At 46.5% G+C, this 12,058-nt stretch overlaps 1 protein-coding gene across 1 annotated transcript in view; it reads right to left on the minus strand.

The window, feature by feature from the left end:
* The window catches only part of Trap1 (TNF receptor associated protein 1), a 37,797-nt gene that overhangs the window by 20,062 nt on the left and 5,677 nt on the right, over positions 1-12,058 (minus strand). Inside the window, exons 2-6 of the mRNA XM_021184711.3 lie at positions 8,712-8,876; positions 8,134-8,216; positions 5,534-5,674; positions 2,479-2,550; positions 903-1,063 (exon numbers count right to left, since the gene is read on the minus strand). Of these exons, the coding sequence (XP_021040370.1) occupies positions 903-1,063; positions 2,479-2,550; positions 5,534-5,674; positions 8,134-8,216; positions 8,712-8,876 (622 nt within the window). The remainder of the gene's footprint in view (positions 1-902; positions 1,064-2,478; positions 2,551-5,533; positions 5,675-8,133; positions 8,217-8,711; positions 8,877-12,058) is intronic.

A 12,058-nucleotide genomic window follows, 5' to 3' on the forward strand; every position in this document is an offset into this window, starting at 1 on the left:
GCTTTTGCCAGCTGCAAGCAGTTTAATTTCGGGGACTCTGGAGAGAATAAATGCTAGAGCCCTGAGATGGTTAGGAGGTGTGCGAAGAAGAAAGAAGAAGGCAGCTGTTACTGGCCCTACTGCTGTGCTCACTATTGCTGGACTGCTGGGTATTCTAACAATGAAGACTAGACTTGCCCCTAGGAACTCAAGGCCTCTCCCTAATCAACAGGAATTGGCCTAAAGAGGTCTCTGTCCCTGCTTCCCCTCTAACCTTCTTTCTCTCCTACCTGGTATTAGGGGTTGGAAGGGTGGTACAGGTATGAGAACCCAATAAAATAGTTAACAAACACACCAACACTGGCCTCCACTGAGCTGGGTATGTCACTGCTGTGTCAAGGTTAGAAAGTTTTAAAGTCAGGAGGAACAGGGATTTCCACAGCACCAATGCCAGCGATGCCAGCTTCAGGCAAGGGCCCCAGAGGAAGCCCCGTTCTTTCACTGCATTACCAAGAGCCCGACCCAAATAGTACAGCACCACAGAGCACAATAGCCCATGCCCAAGGCCATCAGGGTTCCCAAAGCCAAAGAGTCAGGCTTCACCTAAACAGCCCACAAGATGTACAACTGCATCTTAAGGAACTCCTAACTCTTGGATGCAATGGTACACATCTGAGATCCCAACACTCAGGTGCCAAGGCAGGAGGATTGTTGTGGGTTCGAGGCTAATCTTAGCTATATAGAGTATTTTAGAATAACCTGTGTTAAATATAAAGGCCCTGTTTTCAACACCTCTAAGTCAATTCTTATTAAACATTGTCAAACGCATGATAATGTCTAGTTTGCATGCCAGATGATACTAGGCCCTGAGTGCCATGAGGGAAAGGGACATTGGCAATGTGAGTAGGCCTCTTCTTACTTACCCATCTGAAAGCCACTGGTAACCTGGGCTCTCTGGAGCTGCTGAGCGAGAATAGACTTCAACTTTGTCAGCTACCATGAAGGCTGAATAGAAACCCACTCCAAACTGGCCAATGATCTTGCTGCTGGTCTCTGCCTGGTTCTGCAGTGCTTCTAGGAAGGCCTGTGGTGGCAAAGACTGTTCAGAGGGTGGCCCACCCCACCTGTGTTGTGCTGGGCAGGGTCCTCTAGCATATGCCAAGAGTGTAGTTAGCAAGTAATGAATCCTTCTCTATCACCCTACATTCTCATAAAGGACTAAATCAACAAAATCTGGAACAAGATGCTCAAAGCCATACAGCCAGGCCCAGGCAGGGATAGGGCCGTATCCTATTTACACTGCTCATTGCCAACTTCAGGTCATACAGGATAGGGAAAGAGACAACTTGACCTTGTGGGTCAGCAGGCCCAGTGGGGCTATTATAATTGTCCTGTGTGTCATGTGTCCTAGGCTCAAAACCTTGTGGGAAACAGTTCAAACCTGGCACCACTGTCCCTTGGTGCCCAGGGGTATAGGACCAGGGTACCAGGTCCATGGATGCTAAGCACCTTGTCTACGAGCAGTTTTCTATATAGTCTACACTCCTATTCCCATACTGAAAACCATTTCTACTTATGGTACCCAGTGTATAAACAGTCAGAGTGTACTATTTAAAGAATAAGTGTGTCCAGGACAGACACTTTTAAAAAACACTTTCACTTTGGGGTCCTACAGACACAGAGGATGGTCACATGCTTCTGAAAACGTGCCAGTGCTTAGCTGGCCATTCTCACATTGTCATCGTCTACTGCTCCAGCCAAAGCCAGCTGCCCAGAACATCCTGCAAACATCTGTCGTCAGCATACATGTAACATGGCAGCTTCCAGTACATCTGGCTAGTGTGATCAATGAGCTGACTTTACATCTCATTTTAATTCATTTAAAAACAGCATGTGTAGCTCACAGCTGGTCTCTGAGACAGTAAAGACTACCTTACACAAAAACTCCACAAGGAACTTCACCGGTAGAAGTCACAGCACAGAAAAACTTTAAAGTAGAATTCCTGTTCGACACTTTGGCTTATCAAAGCCACCATTTACATAAACAGAAACAAACAGAAAAAGCACACAGGAACCAGGAGGCAGTGCACACCTCTGGCCTCTGCCTTAGGCCAGAATGGACCCTGCCTAGGATCCCAAGACAGACATCTCGTCTTCCCAGCATATATTCTGACAATAAAATGACCCCTAATAGCTGGCTGTCCTCAAAACCACTGCACCTGTAGACAGAGTGGCTCAAGATCAAATGCTGCTTGGGAGAAGTGGCCGCCTCTGCTGAGTGGGTGGGTGGGTGAGGCCTAGTAGCTGAGGGCTAACTTGAAGGGTGAATGGATGGATCTTCCTGGATTTGGACAGGCAGGCTTCAACATGTCTGTTCACTACACTACAGCTCTGAGCAAAGTGACTTCCACCTCTGTACAGCACAAGACTGCTAACAGACACCTCTCTATGGTCCCACAGTGCCTATCCTAGAAGGGAGGGGTTCTGGGCTGTACCTACCTTTGACCCCGATCTGGCGATTGTGCCAAGGTTGGACACCAGTTCCTCCTGTGTCATCCCAATGCCAGTGTCCTGAAGAAAGAGATATTGTCACACACAGACCCTGTGTAGCTAGGCCAAAGCACATGGACAGGACCAGGAATCCCAATGTCCTCCCTCTGTGATCATAGCTAGGGTTCAAAGCACACCACAAGCTCATTGGAGAGTCCAGTCCTGTCAGTCCACAACACCAGAGAAGACCTGAAGGGTTGGTTGGAGGACTTACCACTGAAAACACCTCAGGGCTAGAGTGCAGTTCAACTCATTTGTGGGTTCCATCCTCAGCCCCAAACCATAAAACCAACCAATTTCAGAAAGGTGCTGAGTCAGCAAGTTGGCAGCTGATCATGCAACTCTCATGAGCAGTACACCCTGGCCACACTCAGAGCCTGCCTGGCTCTGATCCATCCTCTGGTGGTTCTTCTATTCAGAACAATGGAGGCAATGATCACAACTGTTGGGTCCAGCAGCCCGCTGGAGTAGCTGCAACTCTTCCATGGGGCCATCGGTTCTCTCTCCTGCAGCAAGCCTCTTCTCTGAGTTCTGCACCACTGCTCTTCTGCTAGCTCCTACTCCCCCAGGGGATGGTGATAGGACAGGGACCTTTGAAGGGGAGAGTAGCTCATCTATGCAATCAGCGGCCATTAAGAAAAGGAAAAGGCCTGTGGGTTAGGTATGGTGTGGGAGGGTAAGACAGATGGACTGATGGATGTTTGAGGCCAGCTTGTGCTACACTGTGAGTTCCAGGCGCACCTGGGCTACAGAAGTTATAGAATGCTTGCCTGACATGCTCAAGGCCTAGGTTCCATCCCTGGGAACACACAAAAATAAACTTGAACTCTGTACTGGCTGGTTTTGTGTCAACTTGACACAGCTGGGGTTATCACAGAGAAAGGAGATTCAGTTGGGGAAATGCCTCCATGAGATCCAGCTGTGGGGCATTTTCTCAACTAGTGATCAAGGGGGAAGGGCCCCTTGTGGGTGGGACCATCTCTGGGCTGGTAGTCTTGGGTTCTATAAGAGAGCAGGCTGAGCGAGCCAGGGGAAGCAAGCCAGTAAGAAACATCCCTCCATGACTTCTGCATCAGCTCCTGCTTCCTGACCTGCTTGAGTTCCAGACCTGACTTCCTTTGGTGATGAACAGCAATGTGGAAGTGTAAGCTGAATAAACCCTTTCCTCCCCAACTTGCTTCTTGGTCATGATGAAGTCTGAGGAACCTACTCACATATGTCTTAGTTAGGGTTACTATTGCTCTGATGACACACCATGACCAAAGCAACTTGGGGAGGAAAGGGTTTATTTCACTCACAGGTCCACAGAACAGCTCATCATTAACAGCAGTGAAGGCAGGAGCTGATAAAGAGGCCATGGAAGAGTTGCTCACCATGGCTTGCTCAGCCTGCTTTCTTGTAGAATCCCAGACAACTAGCCCAGTGGTTGCCCCACCCACAATGGACTGGGCACAGTCTCATCGATTACTAATTATGAAAATGCCTTACAGTTATATCTAATGGAGCATTTTCCAATTTAGGTTCCCTCCTTTCAGATGACTCTAGCCTGTGCCAAGCTGATATTTTGCCCAAGCTGTACTGAGACTTGGTATGTAGCCCGAGTTGTCCTTGAATTTGTGATTCTCCTTAGTTTCTCCAGTGCTTTCTATATTACATATATAAAATAAAATAATTATTATTTATAATATATGTAATAAAACACATATAAAACATATAAATAAAAACTATTATGGGTGTATACCATCTCAACCAGACACACTGGAACTTTCTAAGGATTCCTTAAAAACTTCATGTTAGCTGGGCAGTGGTGGTGCACACCTTTAATCCCAGCACTTGGGAGGCAGAGGCAGGCGGATTTCTGAGTTCGAGGCCAGTCTGGTCTATAGAGTGAGTTCCAGGACAGCCAGGGCTACACAGAGAAACCCTGTCTCGGAAAAAAACCAAAACCAACAACGATAACAAACCTTCATGTTAGATGATATAAAGGAGAACACAGACTTCCTGCTTTTAACTTACATTGCTTCCTTCCTAGATAGTCACCGCACTCCAATGAAAATGTCCAAAGTTTCATATGACATGACAAACTGACAGAAAGGGAGAGAACCTGGGATGCTTTTCAAAAGAACTAGTTGGAGAACGTACACTGCCTATTTGAGATTATTTATAAAGCTGCACTAGCAAAGGCAGCATTTTCTAGGCACCCAAGGGCAGGGATGCAGCTGACAGAACACAAAGGGTCCATGCACACAGCAGCTAGTACATTTCTGCCCACGGTTCCAAGATGATGCGATGGGATGGGATCCTTAAGACTTCACACCACACACATAATTCGCTTGCAAGTATCACAGGTATTAATGGAAGAGCTAAAGTAGCACCTGTTTGCATGTTGCCATGAGCATGTATACATGCGTGTACACACACATACACACACACACACATAAAAAATAAATCTTTTAAAAACAGAAATGGGGCTGGAGAGATGGCTCAGTGGTTAAGAGGGCCGACTGCTGTTCCGAAGGTCCCGAGTTCAAATCCCAGCAACCACATGGTGGCTCACAACCATCCGTAACGAAATCTGATGCCCTCTTCTGGAGTATCTGAGGACAGCTACAATGTACTTACATATAATAAATGAATAAATCTTTAAAAAAAAACAGAGAAATGATAAACTTGACTTTCTTGAGGCAAGGTTAGATCCAACTCAGTGACAGAGAGCCTGTTTAGCACATCGCAGGCCCTGGGTTAAATCCCCAGGACTGCCACAGTTCTCACTCTTGAGAGACCAAAGCCATGGCCTTTGGAGTAGCTCTAAATTCCCTTCCCTTCTGCCTGGGACTCTAAGATCCTAAGGTGGGTTAGTGAGTGACCGCAAGAGTGCTCAGAACAGGAAGGAAACAGTCAGCTATCACTGGAGTCCAGCCAGAACTAGAATGCAGTCCTCCCCATGTCTGGTCACCCCGGCTGTTTCTGGACCAAGAGCTGGGTACTGTCAGGACAGAAGTACCTGAATGGTAATAGTGCCCTTCTTGGCATCCGTCTGAAGGTGAATCTCCATTTCTGGCAACACCTGGCCTTCACACACCAGCTTGTGCCGCAGTTTCTCCAAGGCATCACTGGCGTTGGAGATGAGCTCTCGTATGAACACCTAGGGAACGGGAGCAAGAGGTAGGGAGATGAATGAATGGCACTGATTGAGACCTGGCTGCCGAGTCTGTAATGGCGGCAGCTGATGACCTGATGACACAATACCCTGTCTCCCATGATCGGTGGTATCTCCTCAACACATGTTCTGGAGCTAACCTTTCCTTTCAGGATGGTCAGTGAAGCCTGGACTTACATGTGAACTGAGACTTTAAGAAACCTGTGAAAGAGCTGGGCAGTGGTGGCGCACGCCTTTAATCCCAGCACTGGGGAGGCAGAGGCAGGCAGATTTCTGAGTTCGAGGCCAGCCTGGTCTACAAAGTGAGTTCCAGGACAGCCAGAGCTACAGAGAGAAACCCTGTTTCGAAAAACCAAAAAAAAAAAAAAAAAAAAAAAAAAGAAAAAAGAAATGGATGTCAGAGGCCAGGAAACCCCTGCAAGGTCTGAAAGCACCCCGATCCTACACAGAGCTCAAGAGAGCAGACGAGGAAGTGGGTGTTTCCTGAGATCCTTGAAGTCTGTAGAATGAGTGCCAGTCTACTTTAGAACCTTGGCTGTTACTGAGCACAGCACGAGCAGCAGTCTTCCTTCCCTCCTTCTCACGGCTCAGCCTCCTGAGCGCTAGGTCACAGGTGTACAACGTCCCCCGCTGGTAGCACTTCTCTTGGCTTTTTCCAAGCCTTGGGTTTTGCTATTGCTGTTGCTGCTGTATTTGAGACAAAAATCTCACTGTATAGCCCAGGCTAACCTCAAACCTGTAATTCTTTTGCCTTTGTCATCCCAGTACTAAGATTATATGCACGTTTCTCAGCACCCAACAATGAATGTTAATCTCCTCAAAAATAATGTCTAAGAATTAGATGCAGGGACACACGTCTCTAATGCTAGCGCTCAGAGCTGGATGTGGGAGAAGGGAAGGTACAAGGATTAGAGAGCTGCCATCTTCCAATAACTTCCCCAAATGGCAAACACAACGAAAAACACAAAAAGCACCAAATGTGCCTGCTCCAGGCCTTTTAGCCAACATGTACTATTCTTCTGGCCACATGCATAAAGTCTACAAGAAAGGTGCTACTATAGACATCAGGGAACAAGTACTGGTCAAAAAAGAATGCCTCGGGCTGGTGAGATGGCTCAGTGGGTAAGAGCACTGACTGCTCTTCCAAAGGTCATGAGTTCAAATCCCAGCAACCACATGGTAGCTCACAACTACCCGTAATTAGAGCTCATGATTTTTTCTGGCATGTCTGAAGACAGCTACAGTGTCTTCACTTATGCATAATAATAAATAAATCTTTGGGCCAGAGTGAGCAGGGACTGAGTGAACTGAGTTGACCAGAGCAAGCAGAGGTCCTAAAAGTTCAATTCCCAACAACCACATGAAGGCTCACAACCATCTGTACACCTACAATGTACTCATATACATAAAAAATAAAAATAAAAAAGAATGCCCTATAAGTGTTACTGTGGCCAACCTAGAAGTCTATAATCTCAGCTAGTGCAACAAGTTCAATGCAAGACTTCTGCCAAGGGGACCAGTGGACATAATGAGAATATTAAGCATTCTGAGAGCTGAGACAGCTTCCTGAAATGAGTGAAGGAAGCTGATCAGGAAAATAAGGAAGCCAAAGAGAAAGGCACCTATGTTGAACTGAGTGCCGGCCTGCTGTACCACTTTGTAAGGACTAACAAGAGGGGCCTGAGCTGCCAGAGCCCACTCACTATGGATTCGTGCCTTAAAGTGCTAAAAGAAATCAAAGCCCTAGACAGTATTGAGAAGGATAGGCCAGCAAGGGCACTAAGCAGGTAAAGGTACTTCTGTCCAGTCTGATGAGCTGTGTTCAATCCCAGGCCTCACATGGGAGGAGGAGGAGGAGGATGCACTGCTCCATGAGCATCCTCGAGCACACACACAACACACACATAGTTGTAAGAAACAGCTCTAAGGGCAGGGCGTGGTGGCGCACGCCTTTAATCCCAGCGCTCGGGAGGCAGAAGCAGGTGGATTTCCGAGTTTGAGGCCAGCCTGGTCTACAGAGTGAGTTCCAGGACAGCCAGGGCTACACAGAGAAACCCTGCCTCAAAAAACCAAAAAAAAAAAAAAAAAAAAAAAAAAAAAGAAAGAAACAGCTTAAAGTGTAAGGTCATCCTTGGCTACAAAACAACACGAGACCCTATCTTGAAAAAAAGAAAAACAGAAAGGTTTTGTATTCCTCTCTAACACAGGTACAGGCCTGCAAGTTCTGCTAAAGTAGATAAACACAAGAGCTTCAAAGCACGTCAACAGTCCTGCTGAAACAGATCAAAGGTAGATATCTATGTCAGTATTGGGGAGGGCCTGGATCAGCACAATTCCTCTTAATGGCAAGCAGAGGATCTGGATTAGGCGCTTCCCCAGGAAGGGATGGGGGCAGCCTTGCCAGACCTCTGACTTGCCTGGAGAGCAATGGCCATACATCCTACCTCTTTTTCTGAGTACAGAGAACGGGCTACGATGTCCAAAAGTTTCTTTGTCTCTGCCTGGAACTCATGTTTGGAGACAGAACCTGGTAATGAATCAATGACACAATCAATAAAATTGCATTTCCATTCTTTGTGGGAGAGCATGCCTTCTGAAATGTTTAAGGTTCTGACTTTTAAACAAGAGGAATGACTATCTCTCAAACTAAAGGGCACGAGGCAACTCTGCGGCCATCGAGGGCGGGGGACACCCCTCAATGCTCCAGCAAACTGTGGAGGCAGAGTCCCCACAATGTGTGTGTGGGAGACTCAGGCTGGCATTAACAGTGTACAGTGCATTTTTCAAAAGCATTACTCAAAAAACGGACTGTAAGGAAGCCTCACTTCTCAGCATCAATAGTCTGTCCCTGACTCCGTCAAAAGTCAGAAGTGCAGCCCCGGGCCTGGAGATGGCCTTCCTGTCCCACATCAGGTGGGTCAGCATTCCCTTTTAGTTGGCAGCTTCTCAGGTGACCACCAGACGGGGCAAGCCTTGGTAGGTAAAAGCCAAGGGTTGCAGATGGCATGGTCTCCAGGCTTACCCCGCACTGCCTCAGTGTTGCTGATGATGGAGTGCAGGCTCTCCTCCTCCTTGTCCTCAGCTGCCTGTGTGCTGTATAACTTTCCTGCAGAGATCCCTGAAGCCAGACTTTGTGTGGGGCCCCTAAACTGCACTGTAGTCTTCTGAAGGTGCAGAACTGGCTTTCCTGAAAAGACAATCATGAAAAATGGATAAGAATATTTTAAGGCAGATGTCCTAGCTCACTTACATTGTGTCTAGATGTCTGGCAGAGACTTCAGTGGATATGTCCAGCCCATGCTTGTGAGGATGAAGGCACAGCAGCTGTAGCAGGTAGTCTCGGTAGCTTTCCCTTATATACAGAATGCCAAATAAATGTACTTTACCAAAAGGTACTTTTCCTGATCCATATCTAGCCAGGAAGGGACTCAGAACTGCTTCTGTAATTTCCTGGCAAGCCTGGTGGGTCTTGAAACCTCTGGCACAGAACTAGGTATGAGGTGTCTCCACTTGGTAGGGAATCAGTCTAAGCCTTCATTGCAACAAAAACTGCAGAGTCCATACTTCAGCCAGAGGGGTGAACCTGACCAATACCACTCCTCAGCCCCAAGGGCTAGCACGCAGGGCACTGGTATTGCCTCTGCCTCCCAAGTGCTGGGATTAAAGGTGTGTACCACCACTGCCCAGTCACCCTTAACTTATAATACATATGAAGGAATAAAGAATATCCAGCAATGAGTAGATTTTAAAAACAAATATATCTGGGCTAGTGAGGTTGCTCAGCAGGTAAAGAGGGTTGCAACCAAACCTGATGATTTGAGTTTAATCCCCAGAACCCACACTATGGAAGGAGAGCCAACTCCTGTTGTCATCTGACCTCCACACATGGCACCCACACATATATACATATAATTCATTTTTTATTATTTTACGTAATGAGCATATATGTCTCTGAGCAGGTCTCTTATAAACACCAGGGCCGGCAGAGTAACAATTCACGAGGCAAGAAGGAACTCCTCTCAACACAACTTCACAGCTGGTGTTTTCAAACTTCTAGAGTCTGACATGGGGTGGTTTATTGTAGGCATATTTAAGTATAGTACAATTTTGGTAAAAGTTTCCTGCTGTAACACAATGCAACACTACCCCTTGTGCACAATGAGGCATAATTACATCCAAACTTTTCTCAAAATACATGTCACTTTTTCCATGAAGATGGGTTCTAGAGATAGGCTACCTATTTAAGGACCTAGGGGACATTCTGGTGTGGTCTATGTCATACAGATAGTATAGAGGTTACCCAGGCTATTAGCCACTTCTGGTCCTGGTTGTGGGAGCCTGGTATGGCCTGACCCAATATAGATCAACAGGTTATTAACCACTTTCCTTCCCAGTCTCCTGTATGGAAAACTGGGTTATAGAACTCTTCCACTGAAAACACAACCCTGCATGTTTAACACTCCTGTTTTCTCTAGTGCTATCTGTGAGCACAAGGATCTCTGTGCTCCCAACACTTGTGAATGAGTTAAGTGCACATGAGTGTAAGTGCCCCCAGAGCTCAAGCAAAGGCATTTGATCTGGAGTTGGGAGTTACAGTTAGGTGTACTAGGAACTAAACTCAGGTCCTTTGCAAGAGCAGTGAGCATTTCTACCTGCTGAATCATCTCTAAATTCACTTTTGTGTGTATCCTAGAGCTATAGTAACACGAACGAGCTACTATTCCAATGCACATGGTGAAGCACAGCAGCCAGGGTGCCTCCCTGGAAGATGAATGTAGTGACCGAAGCGGATGTGCATGTGAACGTCACTCAGGAAGAGTGGACTTTGCTGTATCTTTCCAGAAGAGTTTCTATGGAAATGTGATACTGGAAATCTTTAAAATTTTCACTGCTATAGGCTATAAATGGGAAGACCACTGTCTTAGTCAGGGTTTCTATTCCTGCACAAACATCATGACCAAGAAGCACTTGGGGAGGAAAGGGTTTATTCAGCTTACACTTCCACACTGCTGTTCATCACCAAAGGAAGTCAGGACTGGAACTCAAGCAGGTCAGAAAGCAGGAGCTGATGCAGAGGCCATGGAGGGATGTTCTTTACTGGCTTGCTTCTCCTGGCTTGCTCAGCCCGCTCTCTTATAGAACTTAAGACTGCCAGCCCAGAGATGGCACCACCCACAAGGGGACCTCCCCTCTTGATCACTAATTGAGAAAATGCCCCACAGCTGGATCTCATGGAGGCACTTCCCCAACTGAATCTCCTTTCTCTGTGATAACCCCAGCCTGTGTCAAGTTGACACATAAAACCAGCCAGTACAATTGACCCATTGTCAACCTGACACACAAACACATCACTAGTAAGCCTCAACCCTTAGTTCTTATTCATCCCCAAGATCTAAACAACTTTAAAAGTCCCACAGTCTATACATATTAAAAGTTCAATCCTTTTAAAATATCCAATATCTTTTAAAATCCAAAGTCTTTTTACAATTAAAAGTCTCTTAACTGTGGGATCCACTAAAACATTTTCTTCCTTCAAGGGGGAAAAATATCAAGGCACAGTCATAATCAAAAGCAAAAATTAAACTCCAACTGTCCAATGTCTGGGATCCAACTCACAATCTTCTGGACTCCTCTAAAGGCTTGGGTCACTTCACAAGCCATGCTCTTTGTAGCACACACCTTGTCTTCTAGGCTCCAACTGCCTGTACTCCACTGCTCCTGCTGTTCTTGGTGGTCATCTCCAAAACGCTGCTGTCTTCCACTGTATCTAGGCTTCACCAATAGCCTCTTATAGGCTCTCTTCATGGTGCCAAGCCTCAACTCCTTTGCATGACCCCTTCAGTCCTGGGCCATCAATTGCAACTGAGGCCGCACCTTCACCAATGGCCTTCCATGCCCTCTCAAAGTGCCAAGTCTCAGCTGCTCTGCGTGACCCCTTTATGCCTTCAAAACCAGTACCACCTGGGTAACTCTTACACATTACCAAGTCCAGCCACAGCACAAGGTACAACCTTGGCTATCTCTGGAACACAGCCTCTGTGCTCCCAGAAAACACTTCCCAGAAGATGTCACCTCAATGATGCTGGTCTCGTCTTAATCGCCGCTAATTTCTTAGCTCCAGTTAACCAGCATCAATAGTCCCAGTAATGCAAAGGTTTTGCTTTAGTAGTTCTGGTATCTTGTTAATCACAGCTGATTCTTTAGTCCCAGCTAACCAGAACCACAGAATCTTCACAATCAAACTAGCAATGGCCCTGAAAAAAGTCTTTAATCTTCCCTCTGAAATTTCACAAGCCAGGCCTCCATCTTCTGCACTGTTCTCAACATATCTTCCAAGCTCCTTCACAACATTCGACAGAGCTCTTAACA

The sequence above is a fragment of the Mus caroli genome, unplaced genomic scaffold, assembly GCF_978045245.1.
Source record: "Mus caroli unplaced genomic scaffold, Mus_caroli_1 scaffold_17, whole genome shotgun sequence".
NCBI lineage: Eukaryota > Metazoa > Chordata > Mammalia > Rodentia > Muridae > Mus > Mus caroli.